Source organism: Haliotis rufescens, unplaced genomic scaffold (genome assembly GCF_023055435.1).
Source record: "Haliotis rufescens isolate VD_foot unplaced genomic scaffold, xgHalRufe1.0.p SCAF_7, whole genome shotgun sequence".
In the NCBI taxonomy this organism is placed as follows: Eukaryota; Metazoa; Mollusca; class Gastropoda; order Lepetellida; family Haliotidae; genus Haliotis; species Haliotis rufescens.
In genome coordinates, this window is record NW_025964361.1 from 4,518,981 (window position 1) to 4,540,393 (window position 21,413).

At 42.9% G+C, this 21,413-nt stretch overlaps 1 protein-coding gene across 6 annotated transcripts in view; it reads right to left on the reverse strand.

Annotated features, from left to right (window-relative positions):
* The window catches only part of LOC124118433 (protein diaphanous homolog 2-like), a 108,548-nt gene that overhangs the window by 14,488 nt on the left and 72,647 nt on the right, over positions 1 to 21,413 (reverse strand). For all 6 annotated transcript variants that reach the window (XR_007219050.1, XM_048387855.1, XM_048387854.1 and 3 more), the window contains exons 8-24: positions 20,040 to 20,148; positions 18,115 to 18,225; positions 17,650 to 17,768; positions 14,739 to 14,855; positions 13,760 to 13,878; positions 12,538 to 12,707; positions 10,708 to 11,073; positions 9,703 to 9,817; positions 9,115 to 9,207; positions 8,528 to 8,724; positions 7,329 to 7,415; positions 6,787 to 6,939; positions 5,766 to 5,895; positions 3,829 to 3,953; positions 2,870 to 3,034; positions 2,231 to 2,366; positions 1,615 to 1,731 (exon numbers count right to left, since the gene is read on the reverse strand). Coding sequence is in view for 5 of the 6 variants with exons in the window: in XM_048387855.1 (XP_048243812.1) it covers positions 1,615 to 1,731; positions 2,231 to 2,366; positions 2,870 to 3,034; positions 3,829 to 3,953; positions 5,766 to 5,895; positions 6,787 to 6,939; positions 7,329 to 7,415; positions 8,528 to 8,724; positions 9,115 to 9,207; positions 9,703 to 9,817; positions 10,708 to 11,073; positions 12,538 to 12,707; positions 13,760 to 13,878; positions 14,739 to 14,855; positions 17,650 to 17,768; positions 18,115 to 18,225; positions 20,040 to 20,148 (2,429 nt within the window). In the remaining variant the exon portion in view is untranslated. The remainder of the gene's footprint in view (positions 1 to 1,614; positions 1,732 to 2,230; positions 2,367 to 2,869; positions 3,035 to 3,828; positions 3,954 to 5,765; positions 5,896 to 6,786; positions 6,940 to 7,328; positions 7,416 to 8,527; positions 8,725 to 9,114; positions 9,208 to 9,702; positions 9,818 to 10,707; positions 11,074 to 12,537; positions 12,708 to 13,759; positions 13,879 to 14,738; positions 14,856 to 17,649; positions 17,769 to 18,114; positions 18,226 to 20,039; positions 20,149 to 21,413) is intronic.

Below are 21,413 nucleotides of genomic sequence, written 5' to 3' on the forward strand. Positions count from 1 at the left end.
CACTATGGCAGTCTGCAAACTGTAAAAGTGTTATATTAGGCTGCATAATATATTCTACACATAGGTGATAGTGACTGGGGGTTTCCCAGCAATATTGTCAGCAATATTACAGCCGCATTTGTGGCAATATTCCCACCATTTGTTTTGTCTGTTTGCTCGTTGTTTATCGCCGTACTCAGCAATATTCAAGCTATATGACGGCAGTCTGTAAATTATCAAGTCTGGACCAGACAATCCAGTGATTGACATCATGACATTGCTCCACACAATTGGGATATGATGTCATGCATCAACTAAGTCAGTGAACCTGACCTCCCGATCCTGTTAGGTCACATGACAAGCATGATCGCCTAAGACCTATTCTATCCCAGATCTTCACGGGTGAATATTCACACTAGTCTGTACAGAACCAGTACATGGCCCAGACATGGCAGACAAACTGTGTGATAGTATCAACAACGGTCCATACTGCCAGGGTAAGATGACACACAATCAGCCAGATCACAACCGAGAGTTACAACCCCTTGAGGTCACCCATCAAGGTCCTACCACTACTCAGAGGCCATTGAGTGAGTGAGTTGGGTTTAACGCCGCTTTTAACAGTATTCGAGTTAGATCACGGCGTGTCAGCTTAATGTGGGAGGAGAGCCCGAAGTGATGCAGGTCTCGGACGTTTACCACTTCAGTGAAACCCACGAGCACGGTTATGGTGCTGACAAACCTAGAAACATAACCGGTTCGAACCGGGATTCGAACCCACAATCATAGGTTTCTGGCATGCCCAAGGGACGCAACTCTGCACAGCAAACCGCAGCACCTTAGATGACTGGGCCACCCGTGCCCCCCAGGGGCCATTGTGTTTGCTTGTTCAACGACACACTTAGTAGTATTCAAGCCATATGATGGTGGCCTATAAATAATAAAGTCTGGACCAGACAATCTAGTGATTGATACTGTGAGCAACGCTCCATGTCATCAGAGTACGATGACACACAAGCAACCAAGTCCCCGAGCCTGACCACCTGATTCACATGGTCACTCTTACAACAGCCTTGGCTGCTGGGGACCAATTCTAACCCTGACTCCCCTGGTAGAGCCAATGGGATGGCCAGGTTTACATGATATGGCTCTTAGAAATGTCATACACAGGTCCTGTTCTCTCCCAAAATCCCACCGGGAACAAGGATTAGTCATGTGGCATCAGATAGGTAGATTAATGTCTATAAAAAAATCTACCCTTTCAGAAAAAGAGGGGACCTTGCAAAAAAAATCATCCCTGTACACCCTCATGTCTTCACCAGGGAGTAATTTCTTGAATACTTAACCTTTTTATAACACAAATACGTTTTGAGATGGGCTCGTACAATTTCAGTTTGCTCATAAAATAAGTATATTATCAAATTGCACCTGAAGTTGAGAGAAAGATTATTTACATAAACATACATCACCAATGTTCAAAATTAAGGCGGTTCTCGGGTCCTTGCAGTTTGCTACCACTGTACTTGATTTAGGGGACCTCTAAATCTTTAACTTTTAACATCGTTAAGCATCTTGTGGTATACACTACAATGTTTTATATCCATATTAATGAAGTATTAACGACTAACTACGTACCCCCTGCTGCCCGTGGTGTCCGGCGCTTGCCGTCTCGTTTCTCCCGGTTGACGCTGAAAGCCGACCCTGTCTTGAGTGCCTCCAGCAGGTTGTCCATCACGCCCTCTTGGTCATCATCTGAAGCAACAATACAACCCAACTGTACAACAACGTTCTCAAGCCTCTGAATCATCATCACTCCCACCTTTATGTTACCCCTTTGATATAAGGGATGATCTTTCAACTGAAATAAAATCAACAAGAACAAATCCAGTTCTGATATCTGCCGAAATATGGGCAATTGCTATTTGCCTAACTTTGTTCATATTACTGCTCTTGTTATATATAGCTGTCTACCCACCCTAATACGTACTGTTTGTGGTCATGTTACTTCTCATAGTCAGTTTTGCATTGTAATTAACTGTTGTCATAACAGGCATCACATTCACAACCATGATCATATTACTGATCATGACCAGTGTCACAATCCACTAACTTTGGTCATAGTACTGATCACATCCAGTCGCCTAACTGTGGTCATAGTACTGATCACATCCAGTCTGCCTAACTGTGGTCATAGTACTGATCACACCAAGTCTGCCTAACTCTGGTCTATCCCGTTTAGCCCTGTACCCACCTGTGGTCATGTCCAGTATCGCAATCTGCCTGGCTTTCTTCTCCTTCTTCTCCCTCTCTGCCTTCTCCTTGGCTTCCTTGGCGCGTCGTATCTTCTCCTGCGTCTCACGCATTTTGGCATTCTCTTTCATAGCTTTCTATAAAACCAAAACACAAACACATTAAAAAAAAAACATACCTCATATATTACATGTAATATATTATCAGCCTCGCACAAGTAATTTCCCCTTATTACAAAACCTACCCCACAGAGGTGAAATGAGGTCCCACATTGTGTCCAAGAATATTGCCCTTATATAGAGACATGCCTGTTTTATAGTACTAGCCCACTGAGATACCATGCTACAAATTAAGAAGGATACCCCACTCAGACACAGTTTACGGACTCTAAGCCGACCAGTCCCCTTAATGACTAGCAACGGACAGGGTAACAACAAGTACCATCTTTTAACATATTTTCGTATGATGAGGCCGGGGAACGAACCATCGACCTTATACTCTCTCCAGGCAGATGCTTCTACTCAGCCAGGGAGTCGACCTCCACAAAAAGAAATGACAAGTCCCAATATTCGAACAACTCTTATATATGCAAGTCCACTTGCAAGTCCACTTGCAATTCCAAAATCCAAAGCCAACTTACATTAAACGATTCTTTGAAATTTTTTAGGTCTCCAAAGAAATCTTCAACTGAGTATTTCTTGGTGTCGAAGCACAGATACTTCGCCAGCTCCTTAAACAGGGAGTCCAGCTTCTTATACATCGTACTGAGGACGTCGTGCTGCTCGCTGGCAACTTTAATGAACACGTGATGGAGTCAAGGAAAACAGACATCAGTCATGTACAAACATATATTTCCTCTGTGAAAGAAACATGAAAGACTTCAAGATTTCAGAAAACAATAAATCCTTGTACCATGTTCATCGATATCAATGCAGGCTCTTCAGTTTCCCTTCCATTAAAATATCTATTCTTCATACACCTTTTTTATCCTTCCTTTTATTTATGCACCCAAATAATCTCATTGTACTGCAAAACAGTTCATCCAGTCATTTGTATAAATATATATACTGTAAACATGAATATTTTAGGGGATATTTTGATCCCCAAAAAATTATGATTCCTAACTCTTTTATTGCGCACGCACGAACACACACAACACACACACCACACCACACGCCACGCCACGCCACACGCCACGCCACACACCACACCACACACCACACCACACCACACCACACCACACCACACCACACCACACCACACCACACCACACCACACCACACCACACCACACCACACCACACCACACCACACCACACCACACCACACCACACCACACCACACCACACCACACACACAAGAAATTAAAGTAGTGTTTAAATATAACCTTGCTGAATGAAATGGTCAAACTTCAAGTCAGTTAATACTTTCACTCGAGACCAGACAGTTTTGTGAAAAATATAACAAATAGTGAAAACATTTGTCACAGGGAATACATTTTGTACCCACAACAATAATCTTGAAGCTTTCATAGACCTGGAAACAAACATCCATGGCCGAACTGATTCAGCGGAAATCAACTGTTGCAACAAAAGGATATCTCCATGACCTCAGCGAACCTGTCTCCCTCAGAACTCGTCTTGCTGATGTTCTTGATGTCGATGTCCAGCTGCTTCACCTGCTTCTCCATCTGCTTCAGGTTCTTCTGCAGCGTCTCGTCAGACACTGAAACAAACAGTCATGGCCCATTGAGTTATACCAGTCTGTGACTTTAGCCCTAGGTTGGACACTGAAACAAATATTCATGGCCCATTGAGTCATACCAGTCTGTGACTTTAGCCCCGAGTCAGACACTGAAACAAACAGTCATGGCCCATTGAGTCATACCAGTCTGTGACTTTAGCCCCGAGTCGGACACTGAAACAAACATTCAGTGGCCCATTGATTCATACCAGTCTGTGACTTTAGCCCGAGTCGGACACTGAAACAAACAGTCATGGCCCATTGAGTCACACCAGTCTGTGACTTTAGCCCCGAGTCGGACACTGAAACAAACAGTCAATGGCCCATTGAGTCATACCAGTCTGTGACTTTAGCCCCGAGTCAGACACTGAAACAAACAGTCATGGCCCATTGAGTCACACCAGTCTGTGACTTAAGCCCCGAGTCGGACACTGAAACAAACATTCAATGGCCCATTGAGTCACACCAGTCTGTGACTTTAGCCCCGAGTCGGACACTGAAACAAACAGTTATTGGCTTCAAACATTGCACCAACGTGGGGAATCAAACTTCGGCGTGACGAGCCAATGTTTAAACCACTTGGCTACCCAACCGTCCGGCTCAGCGAGTCAGTTAGCAAATTACCGTATTCAATGTAATAAGCGCCCCCAGCGATATTTGCTAATATATTGGCAAGTGAACAATCCCAATTAGCACCCTTTCCGATTGATCAGTGTACACAAGACTTTAATTTATTCATGTATAATACACACTCGTGTGTTATATGCACCCTTAATTATAGGCAATTAAATTCTGGAAGAGTATATCTAATAAGGGTGACTATTGAGGCATTTTTGACTATTGCGATACTATTGCGATAGTTAAAACAACTATTGCGATACTATTGCGATAGTGGCCCTACTATTGCAATACTATTGCGATAGTTTTCACTTGCAATTATAGCAGGCTTGAGCAGCATATATTTCAGCATTTTGACTGACACCATCAAAATAATTATAACTTTCTGATACTATTTGTAAAGAAAACAAGAAATGAAAAGAAAACAAGTTCAAATTGACCTCTCAAAAATATTTTAATACAAAATTTCACTTCATGTAACTGGTAAAGTCTTAGTTTACTGCAGTGTTTCAGCACCAATGTGAATGAATGTGATAGAATGACTAGTATTTGATCCCCCCTTTTTCACATGGACGAATATCTGGGTGCCGTCTTGTCAAGTGGTCGGTCAGATAAGTAGTATTTCCTGAATACTTTAGAATTATCCGACAGATTCTACAACTTACTTTGTGTTTGTCTGTCTCATTTTGCGTTTTGACAAAGCCAAAATGGTCCCATACCCACGATTTGCCTGCCTTATTGGTGACAATTTCAAACTGACATGTGGCGTCCGCCATCTTGTCAATGTTGCCTAGCGACGAGTAGCTAAGGGACGTAACTCTAAATCAAGCAGACAAAGTAGTGCAATCCAAACGAAAGCATGAGAGAGGTTAGATGATCATAGGAGTTGTTTCTATGTTTTTTAAGAAAGTAAATGTACCAAACAAATTAACTATCGAAACTATCAATAGTTAGACAAACTATCGCCAATAGTATCGATTGTTACAAGTTGCAATCGATAGTATACTATCGTGAGACAAGCAATTGCAATCAATCGATAGTTCCATGTATCGTTACACCACTAATATCTAAAGTAAATTATGAGAGCGCCGTGGGCGCTTATTATGTAAAATACGGTATTTTATTAATTCACATGGGACAGTTCAGCCATCACACTTTCGGACCCTGTGTACCTACCTCGAGCTGCCTTCTCCGTGTGTGTCAGCTCCTCCATGAAGCCAACTAGGTCTGGGTGTTTCTCTTCAACTGTCTGTGCCAGGAAGTGCATCAGAGTTGTCTTCCCATCCTGAGACTTGGTGTTGTCCAACTGGGAGAACATGTGACAGTCAGTGGCATATACATAGTACATGCAAGTCTTAAGCAAGTAACACGACCCACTGTTTCATTTTCAGGATTCCATCTATTCTTCATCAAAATCTCCACTTGGAGAGAGGTAAAATAGTGAGTGAGTGAGTGAGTGAGTTTAAGGCTACTTTAAAGTGTGTCAACTTGATGTTGAGCACAGGTATACCACTGATATGATCATGGATTTGAGGATTGTATCTCTGCACAGCGAATTGCAGCATCTAAGACAACTGGGCGACTGTGCCCCAAACAAAAAAATAATTATTTTCTTAATACAGGGAATGTGAAGTTTATTTATTCCACAGTCAGCAATATTCCAGCTGCACCAGCAATCCATACTGTCATGGGACATTCTAGTCCCCAATTCTCATTGTAGCTTACTCTTGATACAAGCATGGAATCCTCTGCTCCAGTGTGCCATTGTACGAAACATCCTTAGCACTATGATGATCATAAGCCTACAGTTCTGTCCTGGGTCACCTACAGCTCTGTCCTGGGTCACCTACAGCTCTGTCCTGGGAACCCTACAGCTCTGTCCTGGGAACCCTACAGCTCTGTCCTGGCAGACCTACAGCTCTGTCCTGGGAACCCTACAGCTCTGTCCTGGGAACCCTACAGCTCTGTCCTGGCAGACCTACAGCTCTGTCCTGGGAACCCTACAGCTCTGTCCTGGGACCCCTACAGCTCTGTCCTGGGACCCCTACAGCTCTGTCCTGGGAACCGTACAGCTCTGTCCTGGGACCCCTACAGCTCTGTCCTGGGACCCCTACAGTTCTGTCCTGGGACACCTACAGTTGTCCTGGGACCACTACAGCTCTATCCTACAGAACCTTAATGCAATCAAGCCACATACCTTGCTGAGGAAGCTGATCTCAAAGCCAAGTGATTGTGCATTCCGAGAGCCGGCGTTGAGGTAGTTGCCGATGACGAGGATGAATTCCAGCAGACGGGCGAACTTCTTACTGTTCTTCACTTCTTCACACGCCTCTGTTGCTGCCACCAAGTCCTGGAAACAAGGTTGGAGTTTTAGACAACTTACGCCATTTGCAGCAACAGCTTCGTACACGTACCATGAAGAAAACATAGACTTAAGTTCTAACTTAACAAAGAACTTTTTCATTAACAAAGTTGGGCAAAGCTGTAATAAATGACAGCAAGAAAGAATAAAGACAAATTTGTTCTTAGGAAATGAATTATGGTAAAGTTTTGCTAACCGGTGCCAGAGTTTTACAACTTTTTTACTTTTTTACGAAATGCTTTGATACCCTCCGCTTTGCTAATGAGCAACCAGCAGAACGTATAATTTTTCAACAATATTTAGCATAAAGTTAAAAATTTAAGTAATAGTCAATATTGTGAGTACCGAAAGGCCAAATATGTTAGAAGCCAACTCACAGGCTTAATGTCAGCCACAATCTCAGAAAATCTCATCTTGAACAGCATGGAGGTGAGACGAGGAGTGATTCGCTTGATAGTCGACATCTGTGAAGGAGAGAGATTGGTGAATGATTTTTGTTTGTTCAAAGTTTAATGAACACTCAGCAGTATTTCAGCTCAGTGGCAGCGGTTTGTCAATAAAGTGGTGTCCAGTGACTGGCATTAGCAGTTTCCCACAACACTGGGGTATAATGACACACAATAACACAAGTCATCAAACCACCTGATCCACATAGTCACCTCTTACAACAAGCATAGGTTGCTGGGCACCTGCTACAACCTGGGATTTCCTTGGGTTGTGACGCAGCAGCTTGGAAATTTTAGTATAATTTGTATATTTATATACTTATCCTATCTCACACAATGCATATGTATTTATATACTTATCCTATCTCACACAATGCATATGTATTTATATACTTATCCTATCTCACACTGTGCATATGTATTTATATACTTATCCTATCTCAAACTATGCAGATCTACCTTTTACTTTGATCCTACGTGGAAACATACTTGAACCATGTTTCCAGCATGAAAATCAAAAACATTCACCAGAACACACCCCAGCATCTCTAAAGTTCCAACCAACAACTGGGTCTATTACGTGCTCTCATGCACGATAATCTTCCAAGCTGTGACCAATGCATCTTTAAACCAACTCATTCTCTTTCTTAGAGTGTTCGGGTGAATGTTTTTGTTTTAGAAACTTGGTTCAAGCATGTTTCCACATAGGATCGAAGAAAAAATACATATGCATAGTGTGAGATAGGATAAGTTAAAAAATTTGCAAAGTATAATCTGGTCCTGGATGCAGCAACATTCCCAGCTGACGTGTACTGTCAAAGGGTGGTCACCATCAGGGATTAACTATCGAACTATCGACTCATCACAATTGTCCACGACCCTAAGCATCAATGACACCTGACTGTTACCACTGATGTTGTGCTCATAAATAAAATGTCAAAATGGTATCAATAACTTTTCCATTTGTTTGTCTCCAAAATACACTTTGTAAGCACAAGCATGTTCCTGATTAACAAATCATGGACACTGCAAACTGAAGGAAGTGTTTCCAGATTGCCACTATCAGGACTAACAGTAGTTTGACAACAGTGAAACATGCATCATGCAGAGGGGAGTGAACTGCTTCCTACCTCCACCGCGAACTGTTCGGGTTCTGCGAGATCGTTATACTGGTCCTTCATACTGGCGATCTGGTTCATCTGCTCCGGCGTAGGCATGTACTTCAGCAGTTGTTCCAACATGGCTTCCGACAAGTTCTCATCATCAATGGCCAGGATCCGCCGCTTTATTTCCTTATATGGCACCTTGATCGACCCCAGGAGGATAGCTGTTGCAGACAGAACAATGTTTAGGTATGTACCTAGTCTTGGAGGTGGGGCTAGACTTGTACTTTTAACGCTGTCCATCACCTGGTCCTCTTGTCAAGTGTAAATTATTTTGTTGTTCTCAATTTCTAATAAGGATAAGAACTGAGAAAGTTTGATCATAAAGTAAGTGTTGTCAGAAAAATTAGACTTTGGAAATAATCAAGTCTTGACCAGGCAAACCAAAGACTGAAAGCCAAGTCACTGCACTGACGAGCGAATCTCTTCAGTTGGCACTTGCATCAAATACGGGATACTGGGGACCTATTCTTACCCATGGGGGATCATACAGTAAATGCTATCATGTGTGACTTCCAAAGATTACTAAGTAAGTGCTATTAAGTGCAGCTTACACAGATTCTGTCCTGCTTTAGGATCCAGCACACGCAATTCTTTCGACTTCTTCTTTGGTTTGATGTCCACATTTTCACTTGTCTCTTTCTTCGCTGCAAGAAAGAGAAACATGAAATACTCCCCACCAATATGACATGTCTGGTTGTGCAGAATGGCAAGAAATATTGTATGGTTTTCAACATCTGCTCTGGAGCACTACCGCCATTTTCAGTCAAAGTCATTGCTATGGAAACTCGAAAATAAATTCGTCAAAAATCCCAAACTATCAAAAGGCATTAGTTCAACACTTGACCTATGTATGTGCCAAGTTTGGTTAAGATATCTCTCCTGGTTTTTGAGTTCTGCTCGGGAAATGAAACATGACAGACAGACGGACAGCACCCATTCCTATATCCCCTTTCCACTTTGTGGTAGGGGATACTAATATTCTAAATGCAGAAAGAAGAGGATATTAACTGAAGACAAACAAGTGTTATAATTGACAACTGATAAGGTGAGACCTTTTAGGTCAACTGACGAATGGATGACTTGTGGCTGACTTATAGGTAAGTCGGTTTCAGTAATGTTAGAGAGACCGGCATATTCACCTGGTGCTTTCACAGCAAAGCATTCTTCAAGATCCTTGAACAAAATGTCACTTTCAAATGCTTCTTCCGATATCTTCACCCACAGAGAGTCTTTGTCCAACACACGTGCATTCACCTTAGCAAGATAACATACAAAGTGTAATTCTCTGCACACCTTAAAGTTATTTTGTGCCACAACTATGTCTATGTTAGTGTATGGAGTTGTAATATCTGTAGCGCCAACATGGTTTGCCCTGCTTTTAACAATAGTCCAGCAATATTGTACCCATGTGGGGAATCGAATGTGAATGTACTCTGTTCACCCATCAATGAATGGGTACCCGGTAGGAAGAGATGGTAATGTGTCATTTAACATTCTAGCACCTCACAGGCATCTTGAAATGATCCATTGAGTAGGGTAAAAATGTTAGCGCTTGCAGCATGCAGCTTGTCTATGGAGTCTAATGCACAACAAGTACACATATTTTTATTATTTATGGCTACTATAATCATCATAATGCTAAGATCACTTCTTGGAACAGGTCCGAAGTTATGCAGTGTTCGCACTGATTCTCCTAAGTCTGTTAATGTAACATGCACTGGTTACGTGGATCTTTTAACCTTGGAAACCCCTAACAAGTACCGTATTCGACGTAATAAGCGCCCAGGGCACTCTCAAAATTAGAAATAAGGGGCTCTTATTAGAATATTATTTTGGTAAATGGTGAACGTAAATTTTGTGGTCTATGCTGACACCCTGAAATGTTTATATACGACAGATATATTTTTCCAGAATTTAATTGCCCATAATTAAGGGTACATATAACACACGAGTGCGTATAATACACGAATAAATAAGTCTTGTGTACATTGGTCAATCGGAAGGGACGCTAATTGGGATTGTTCACTAGCCAATATATTAGCTAATATCGCCAAGGGCGCTTATTAGAGTGGGGCGCTTATTACGTCGAATACGGTATATATTTAACAAGAAGCCTGTGTTACAAGTTTTAAAGCTCAACTCACCTTGTTCCAGTTCAACCTCTTGGTCTGTGTATTTGTAGAGTATTTCTTCTTGGGCTGCATGCCAAATGGTAGTACGTTTGTTGGGGGAGAGGGGGCGCCAGGGGGACTGAAAGCTCCGGGTGGTCGGGGCGCCCCGGGAGGGGGTGGGGGCGGAGGAGGTCCCCCACCTGGAGGGGGTGGGGGCGGAGGTGGTGGTGGGCCACCACCAGGAGGGGGTGGAGGAGGAGGTGGGGGTGGTGGACCTCCACCAGGTGGGGGAGGGGGAGGAGGGGGTGGGGGCGGGCCACCCCCTGGGGGTGGGGGAGGGCCACCACCAGGCCCCTTGTTCAGTGCACTGCTCACAACTGTCCCTATTCCCTGAGAAATCTGTGAAACAGAAAGATAATAAACAATCACACTCAAAGTCAGTTCATGTTACTTAAATGACATGTTCCAAATACAAACATTCATTTGGGATAACACTTTCTAAGTAAAGTACAGATTCTAGTACTTTTTTGGGTTGAGTCCTCACTCTGGTGGGTGGGTTCGAATCCCGGACGGTACTCAACCATTGTGTATTCATAGCTTTCGGCCATGGGAGCCAGCCGTGCCAATTTACACTTGTCAGAGGGGTGCTCAAAGTACGTTATCTAGACTACCAGTTGTCGGACTTTCATTTTTGTGGAAGCCTCGGTGGCTGAGTGGGTTAGATCGCTGACTTTGTGTGCTGGCGATTAGGTGCCTCACTCTGGCAAGTGTGGGTTCGAATCCCGGACGGGACTCAACCAAAAAAAGTACTAGAATCTGTACTTTACTAAGAACGTGTTATCCCAATATAACATTTGTTACATTTGACCACTTTCTAAATGGCATTGTGTATTCAATGAAATCAAAGACAAATAACGATAAACACTGGGACACTAGGAGAAACAACAAGATAGGTCACAATGTCATTCAGAAAACAGTCAAATGTAACAAATGTTATATTTGGGATAACACTTTCTTAGTGAAGTAAAAATTCTGTACATGGCAAAATTTCATTTGTACTTTACTAAGAAAGTGCTATCCCAAATATGACATTAGTGACAAAGTTACATCATATATTTTATACTATAGTTTGTCACACAAAATGTTCAGAGCATCTGTATACATTAACCGACAACAGATGTATATTAAATGGAACAAGAATGGTCGGTAGGATGATGTATATAATGTCTTTTATCAAACAGAGACAGAACACATTACACATAATGATTTTCTTTATCTGTAGGAGAGAGAGTGAGGAAGTTGGGTTTAGTGCCACTTTAAACAGTTTTCCAGTTACATGACAGGATTGGTTGGTTGGTTTGTTGTTTAACGCCGCACTCAGCAATATTCCAGCTATATGACGGCGGTCTGTAAATAATCGAGTCTGGACCAGATAATCCAGTGATTGACCTCATGAGCAATGATCCAGGCGATTGGGGTTGATGACATGCATCAATCAAGTCAGCGAGTCTGACCACCCGATCCCGTAAGTCGCATCTTCACGGGTCCACCTTAAACAACTGAGCCACCCATCAGTAGGTGCTTGAGCACAAATGTCATGCTTGGTTGTGACGAGGGCAGGGATGAAAATCTTACTTAATAATAGTTACACCTGACAATAATAGTACCGTAACAAATGTCATATTTTCAGTAAGTACAAATTCTAGTACTTTGTTGGGTTGAGTCCCATCCGGGTTTCGAATGCACACTGCCAGCGTGAGGCACCCAATAATTCTACTGATAATGATTCCATAAAGTTACATTGTCTATCAAGTGAATGAAGTTCACCTTTCAAAGAGAAACTTCATGACATTACTATTGTACCTTTTCTTTGAGTTGAGCCAGCTCCTGCTCATATCCCTTGATCTTCTCGTCCAGACTCGTGGCCTTGGCCTCCGACTCCTGCTTGGCCGTCAGTGCTGCCTCCAGCTTTGTGTTCATCTCCCCGATATTCACATTGGAGTCCTCAAACTTGGACTTCTCCGATAAACTACCTGCAAGTAAAAGTACCAGTGTTGGAAGTTCAAGGAGGTCATAGCCTCTTTTGGAATTGTGATCAATGGTTGTATGAGTTTAAACATCATAACATTGGCCTTCCTTTACAGTACAGTTTTTCTAGAGGGTTGGGGACAGGCAGCACAGACAATTCCTAGACATTACAAAGTATTTGCCACAGTTTCGTTTTCATAAAATTAAACTAATGCAGCCACACAAATCAGTTTAAGCTGGTATTGAATTTGTAGAACCTGTTTTTTATGGACAAAACTGATTTGACTGAGTAGAAAACCTCCACACTATGGAGTCCATACAAACTTTTAGCATCTCGGTCACTTCCAGATTAATCACAAAAGTAAGGAAGAGAACTTATGGATGTCAACTTCTTCCATTTGTCCATTGCTAATCACAAAGCAACGCCAATTATCTATTGGCTTCCCTTTTAAGAATCCACCTTTGTTATCTGATTACTTTTGTTGTTCTTACAGGTACTCATGTTTTCTGCCTCAAAGCATTTATTCACCTGATGAAGGAGTAAGAGTATACACCAAAACATTGAGTTCCACATAATAAAGAAGTTGACATCCATCGCCCCATACGACCAGCATGGGTTGTTGTGAGTACTTCTCTAATTCACCTCTCGGTGAGGTGAGGTGAAATGGGGTTTAATGTCGCGTCCAAGATTATTGCACTTATATAGCGACGTGCATGCACGTGTGTGTCGCTGCTTGTACTAGTCCGGACTAATGCCGATTTACATGTTAGCCCACTGAGATACCATGCCGCAGTTTAACATGAATACCCCACTTAGACACAGTACACTGACTCCGAGCCGACCATTCCTTGTTTCAGCCCCTTAAAGCTGAGCGCCAGACAGGGCAACTACAAGTACCATCTCTTGATGTCTTTTGATATGACGAGGCCTGGGATCAAACCCCGGACCTTCCGCTCTCTGGGCGGATGCTCTACCACTGGAGGTGGTCTCTCCAACTCGGACTCCCCCAGGGGTCGGCATTTGATGAAAGAACATTCCTTTGTCTGACAAACTTACTTAGAAGAGGTTCGACATCTATTTCAAATCTCTTGGTGTGCCGGAAGTCGGGATCCACGCCACTCTTATGCAGCACTATCTGGGTGACACACTCCTCTATGAGTTTGTAATACTGGGGTCTGTCACATGAAAAAGAAAATAACTGTGTAATAAACCATTTTGCTATCTATGATACAAAGGATATTCCTATTTTCGAACTAAATATGTTGTCAATCTTATCCAGTGACCTGACAAAGTTAATATTTTCATGAGTGTCACTTCCGTGTTCAAGACAACAGGGTTCCACTGTATATAGTGATTCATTTATAGGTAAATGGTTTGGAAACAAGGGGGAATAAACATATCTTCACATATCTTCATATTTCTTAATGTTTACTTAATGGGACACAGCTTCTAATGGCATAATGAGCATCAGACTCTATAAGGACGTTATTGGAAGAGAGGTTTGTAGTTATGTAAATTAGCGAATTTGTAGATGCTGAATCGTGATAGCGCTGCAGTACAGAGCTACTTGGGCTGGGACAGGTAACTCGGGTCCTCAGCTCGTGTTGGTGCTCAGTCGGACCCGGGTACCCACAGGACTGCCTGGACCCGTGGTTAGTCACGTAATATGTTGTTTAATGACAAAAATTATCAAGAACTCCGTGAATACACTAAAGGTCACGAATGTTCATATTTCTTTCGGACTATTCACGCATTCCTTCTGACATATATTTTTGAATAAAGATAAAGCTTCAGTCAAGTTCAGTTATGCATGACCAGATCATTTTACAGTGTACCTGAATACTTTTTATCAGGTCTCTGGTCAAACAATTCCCTATCGGACATTTTGTACCTTGAGACCTACAGCGGGAACTCGGGGAGGGTTGGGAAATAGGGGAGTAGGTACCAGGGTAGTCAATTTGGACTTGTCCAAGCCCTACTAGGTACAATATCACAGCTACCCTAATCACTATTTATTTCCTGTTGTTGAGCTCACCTGGAGTACAGGTCATCTCGGATAGTCAGCAGGTGCTGCAGGATTGACAGGAAGTAGGGCTCCGACACGGTGTCCTTGATGGAAGCAGCAATCAGTTCGAAGCACTGGCCGGAATCGGTGAGGCAGTTAAGGAGATTACATCAAATCATGGTGAGTGAGTGAGTGAGTGAGTGAGTGAGTGAGTGAGTGAGCCTGTAGCAGTCCTATCTTCTAGAGACAACAGGGGAAGTAACCCAAGACAACCACGACAGACATGAGTGAGTGAGTGAGTGAGTGAGTGAGTGAGTGAGTGAGCCTGTAGCAGTCCTATCGTCTGGAGACAACAGGGGAAGTAACCCAGGACAACCACGACAGACATGAGTGAGTGAGTGAGTGAGTGAGTGAGTGAGTGAGTGAGTGAGCCTGTAGCAGTCCTATCGTCTGGAGACAACAGGGGAAGTAACCCAGGACAACCACGACAGACATGAGTGAGTGAGTGAGTGAGTGAGTGAGTGAGTGAGTGAGTGAGTGAGTGAGTGAGCCTGTAGCAGTCCTATCGTCTGGAGACAACAGGGGAAGTAACCCAGGACAACCACGACAGACATGAGTGAGTGAGTGAGTGAGTGAGTGAGTGAGTGAGCCTGTAGCAGTCCTATCGTCTGGAGACAACAGGGGAAGTAACCCAGGACAACCACGACAGACATGAGTGAGTGAGTGAGTGACCGAGTGAGTGAGCCTGTAGCAGTCCTATCGTCTGGAGACAACAGGGGAAGTAACCCAGGACAACCACGACAGACATGAGTGAGTGAGTGAGTGAGTGAGTGAGTGTGTGAGTGAGCCTGTAGCAGTCCTATCGTCTGGAGACAACAGGGGAAGTAACCCAGGACAACCACGACAGACATGAGTGAGTGAGTGAGTGAGTGAGTGAGTGAGTGAGTGAGTGAGTGAGCCTGTAGCAGTCCTATCGTCTGGAGACAACAGGGGAAGTAACCCAGGACAACCACGACAGACATGAGTGAGTGAGTGAGTGAGCCTGTAGCAGTCCTATCGTCTGGAGACAACAGGGGAAGTAACCCAGGACAATCACGACAGACATGAGTGAGTGAGTGAGTGAGTGAGTGAGTGAGCCTGTAGCAGTCCTATCGTCTGGAGACAACAGGGGAAGTAACCCAAGACAACCACGACAGACATGCCCACCTATCATAGAGGGAACATCTGAGATCATTGGGATTGAAAATTAGTCATGTTTTTTTTTGCTTTTTAATAAATCACCATTTGCATGAATGATGTTTTATTATGATATAAATTGCATCACTCTAACTCCTGACAAGTATAACTATGTGACAATGTCTGTGATTATTTACTTAAAACATCCACAAAAATAAGAAGTACAAAGTAACTGGGTCACATCAACATGTTGTTTACGTTTCTTTGGCCTTTTTTATGCTTTCTACAGTTGTTGATACTGCTCCGACAATGAAACCATTAAATAGTTAATTTTACAGGGTATGTAACAAAATATGTAATATACCGTATTTGACATAATGATTCAAAAATCGTTCACAACCATACATTTCTGATCAGAGCTCCAGATAAGCTTTTGGTGTTGTGGGTATTTTACCCATGCATTTTAAAATCATTGGGTATCAGTAATTCTATCCGGGTATTCAAATTTCTGTTACCCACTAGTTTTTACACATGTGGGTATTTAAGTTAAATATTTAAAAACACTATTCATCTAGTCCCTGCAAACTGGTGTCGTGTGGGTTCGAGAGCTTTATAGGACTCAAAAATACCACGACACTTCCACAAGAAAGTGTGATGGCAAATGATCATGATGTAACTGTCATCGTGGAGTTTGGCAAAGTTGACGGAATGCCCGTTTATAATTTCAAAATAAGTTGTTGATTTGCTAATCGAATACGCAGGGTTATTTCACAATATTTTTATGATACGCACAAGTTTTATTTTTGTAGCGTATCTGTAATGTTCGTTGCGTATTTGATACACTTGGATTTTATTTTACTGCATATTTCTGCATTTCTGATGCATATTTTACGCAGATACACAGCTTATCTGGAGCTCTGCTGATGAAACTAATTTCAAAAGTATGAATTGTATTGACAACTACAAAACTAAATCAGCTAATCAGAATAATAATGGTTTATCAGAAATGTTGCAGTAGTAGTTGTTGCAGATATTAGACCAACTGGGCCACAGAAAGCCTATTTGCACCCATCTCTGTAATGAAAATGTATTTGAATTATCTCCCCTTGATCACTACCTCAAGTCACATGTTTTTTATTCATTTTGTTTTGGGTGTGTGTCTGTGGGGGGGTGTCTGGGGGAAGGTGTCTGGCGCGGGTTGAGAAGAGGGTGCTACAATTTGAAAGAGATAATTACAACAAAAGAGTTATGTTATATGTTATTATTTTCTCCTGCACATCCAACAAGACTGCACTGTGTCACAATTAACATCTACTGCTTCTACTGGTTATTTGTTGTTTAACGCAGCACTCAGCAATATTCCAGCTTTATGACGACGGTCTGTAAATTATCAAGTCTGGACCAGAAAATCCAGTGATTGATATCATGAGCATCGATCCATGCAATTGGGATCGATGACATGCTGCAACCAAGTCAGCGAGCCTGACCACCCGATCCTGTTAGTCGCCTCTTACGGCAAGCATGAGTTGCTGAAGACCTATTCTATCCCGGATCTTTACAGGTCCGCTGTACCATGAAGATACATACTACAGTCTGTGCAAAACACAATTTCAGTCCACTAGCCTGAACTTGTCTTTCAGTAACATTTTCGGTAAGATATTTCTGACCACAGTGACTGTTATCAACAAAGTTTACTGGACCAAAATCAGATAAAGGCTTCGGCTTCAGTGGCTGGTATGTAAAGTCGCAAACTGATCAAGGATATTCTATCTCCATGTGGACGTTGTCGTATCTGTGAGAGAACTCTTCAGCATCTTCATCTTTGTGTTCATGGAAGATCTGGACCTGTGTCTTTACCTCATCGTCCGTCTGCCCATCTAGTGTCTGAAACAGTCAACAGTGAGTGAGGGAGATGGCTCAACATGGCATTGATTGATTGATTGATTGATTGATTGATTGATTGATTGATTGATTGATTGATTGATTGATTGATTGATTGATTGATTGATTGATTGATTGATTGATTGATTGATTGATTGATTGATACAAACACCAATATATTCAAATTGACATTATCGTTAAGGTTTTGGTGTTTTAGTTAGAATTATCTCCCCTGGACCCTGTTCCCCAAAACAATCTTAGCATAACTCCCTTACTTCAACATAAGACTTATGAGCGTTACAGCGAATAGATCGTGCTGTGGAATGGAGCCGTGGACAATTACACTTACCGGCATCAGGTCGATCATGCCTGTCCTCATGATTTCATTCCGTAGATGTAATCGGAAGTCGAGGTCGTCCGGCGTACTCACAAGTGCATTGACAAGTTGTATGCAGGCAAGCTGGAAGAATAGATCAGCACAGTGAGACATCACTCGATGAAGCATGCGACTTGCTTCTATAAACAGCATTTCATGCAATGGGGGGACGTCCTAACTGAGTCAGGTCCTAGTATTTTCTACCCCCTATGAAACCTGCTGGTTACCGTGCTGACAGACCAGGGCTCATCAGTGAGTGAGTTTGTTGTTCAACACCGCACTCAGCAATATTCCAGCTATATGACAGCGGTCTGTATATATAATCAAGTGGACCAGACAATCCAGTGATTGACATCATGAGCATCGATCCCCGCCATTCGGATCAATGACATACATCAAGCAGGGTGTATCTGGGATCTGATCCCACGACCAGCTGTAATGGAAATTACACACAAGAGGCAGTGTTTGGAGTTTTTGAGATCCTGGATCATCACATTTAAATCTTGGTGACTCTTTTAAAACTTATTTTCTAACTGACCTCTTGTGCTGAAGCCATTACTTCAAACACTGCCTTGTCATGCTATCACTGTAACCACCCAATCCCCATGTTGTCAACTAACCACCTATTCCCCTTCTAGTTAACTAACCACCAATTCCCCATTTTAAGGAACTAAACAACCAATAGTTGTTTAGTTAATTAACCACCCATTCCCAGTTTTAGTTGTCTAAACAACCAATTTCCTTTTAGTTAATTAACCACCCAATCAACATACTAGTTAACTCTTACAACAAGGCCAGCTGGGGACAGTCTCATTGTTACGTACCTGCATAGGGAGGTTTGAGTGATGTCGTGGGTGTGTTACGTACCTGCATTGGGAGGTTTGAGTGATGTCGTGGGAGTGTTACGTACCTGCATAGGGAGGTTTGAGTGATGTCATGGGTGTGTTACGTACCTGCATTGGGAGGTTTGAGTGATGTTGTGGGAGTGTTACGTACCTGCATAGGGAGGTTTGAGTGATGTCGTGGGTGTGTTACATACCTGCATAGGGAGGTTTGAGTGATGTCTTGGGTGTGTTACGTACCTGCATAGGGAGGTTTGAGTGATGTCGTGGGAGTGTTACGTACCTGCATAGGGAGGTTTGAGTGATGTCGTGGGAGTGTTACGTACCTGCATAGGGAGGTTTGAGTGATGTCGTGGGAGTGTTACGTACCTGCATTGGGAGGTTTGAGTGATGTCGTGGGAGTGTTAGGACCTGCATTGGGAGGTTTGAGTGATGTCGTGGGAGTGTTACGTACCTGCATAGGGAGGTTTGAGTGATGTCGTGGGAGTGTTACGTACCTGCATTGGGAGGTTTGAGTGATGTCGTGGGAGTGTTACGTACCTGCATAGGGAGGTTTGAGTGATGTCGTGGGAGTGTTACGTACCTGCATAGGGAGGTTTGAGTGATGTCGTGGGAGTGTTACGTACCTGCATTGGGAGGTTTGAGTGATGTCGTGGGAGTGTTACGTACCTGCATAGGGAGGTTTGAGTGATGTCGTGGGAGTGTTACGTACCTGCATTGGGAGGTTTGAGTGATGTCGTGGGAGTGTTACGTACCTGCATAGGGAGGTTTGAGTGATGTCGTGGGAGTGTTACGTACCTGCATTGGGAGGTTTGAGTGATGTCGTGGGAGTGTTACGTACCTGCATAGGGAGGTTTGAGTGATGTCGTGGGAGTGTTACGTACCTGCATAGGGAGGTTTGAGTGATGTCGTGGGAGTGTTACGTACCTGCATTGGGAGGTTTGAGTGATGTCGTGGGAGTGTTACGTACCTGCATAGGGAGGTTTGAGTGATGTCGTGGGAGTGTTACGTACCTGCATAGGGAGGTTTGAGTGATGTCGTGGAAGTGTTACGTACCTGCATAGGGAGGTTGTCCCTCATGCCCATCCCCATGATGATAGGGATGAAACGCTCTTGGCTCCGGATCTCCCCGCACACTGTGATGCCCTCCAGAGCCCTCTCGTGTCTGTACAACAGTTACACACAATTAGAACAGTCCTTTCATAATCTCACAAATAAGTTGTACCTTTAGGCATGTAATAGTTGGTATTTGATTCAAAGTACAAATTAAACAGGGTAAAAGGATGTTCACATAGCATGAAGGGTAGTGAAGCTGCATACTGTATGCGCGAGTTTGGTTTAACGCAACTTTGAGCAGAATTTTATTTGCCTCACGGTGGAACAGCTTGAAGTGGGAAGACAACCCGAAATGATGCAGACCATAAGACAATTACCACTTTGTGAACCCCACAATAATCAGGGCAAATCTGGGATTCAAACCCAAGATCATCAGATTCTGGAGCACACAAGGGACACAACTCTGCACTTCATACTTCATCTCCTCAGACAACTAGTGAGTGAATGAGTATGGTTTTACACCACTTTCAGCAATATTCCAACAATATCACGGAGGGGGTCACCAGAAATGGGTATTCACACATAGTACCCTCTTTAGACAACTAGGTCACCAGTGCCGTTGGTTGTCCGAGTAATGATTATTGTCTGATTATTTATGTATTTGATCACCCGGGACCCTGAATTAGAATTACACATGCAGACAAAGAGAGTACACCTTTGTCTGGGATGAATAAGAGTGAGAGAGTGAGTATGGTTTTACGCCGCTTTTAGCAATATTCCAGCAAAATCACGGCGGGGACACCAGAAATGGGCTTCACACATTGTACCCATGTCGGGAATCGAACCTGAGTCTTCGGCATGACGAGCGAAGGCTTTCACCACTAGGCTACCCGACCCAGGGATGAAGAAGAGCCCAAAATGTAAACTCTGCCCTAATACCAGCAGGTCCGAGGTGGTCCAGTTCATAAGACTGACCATGTCTTGGAATCATTAACAAAACCAACAACAAGTCATGCGTTGAGTAGCTGGTCAACACAACCTAAGACTGACAAGACTATCTAGATACTAACCACCACACAGTGCTGTATATTAAAACATACATTTCTATCTTATTAGTAAAGTAAACGAGCACCATAGATTTTACATTTCCTTAAACGTTCTTCTGTCCTGTTGCTAAACATTATATGTGATGTCGTGCGAGGTTTTAAGCCACTTTAACCAATATTCCATCAATATCACAGCAAGGAACTCCAGAAATCAGGGATGAGAATAGAGAGTTTTTCTTTTCAGCTGAAACTTCTTTGCAATGGAGCGTGGTCCATAATTTGGGGGTGTTTATGGGGGAAACTATCACATTTTAACCAATTTGTGGTC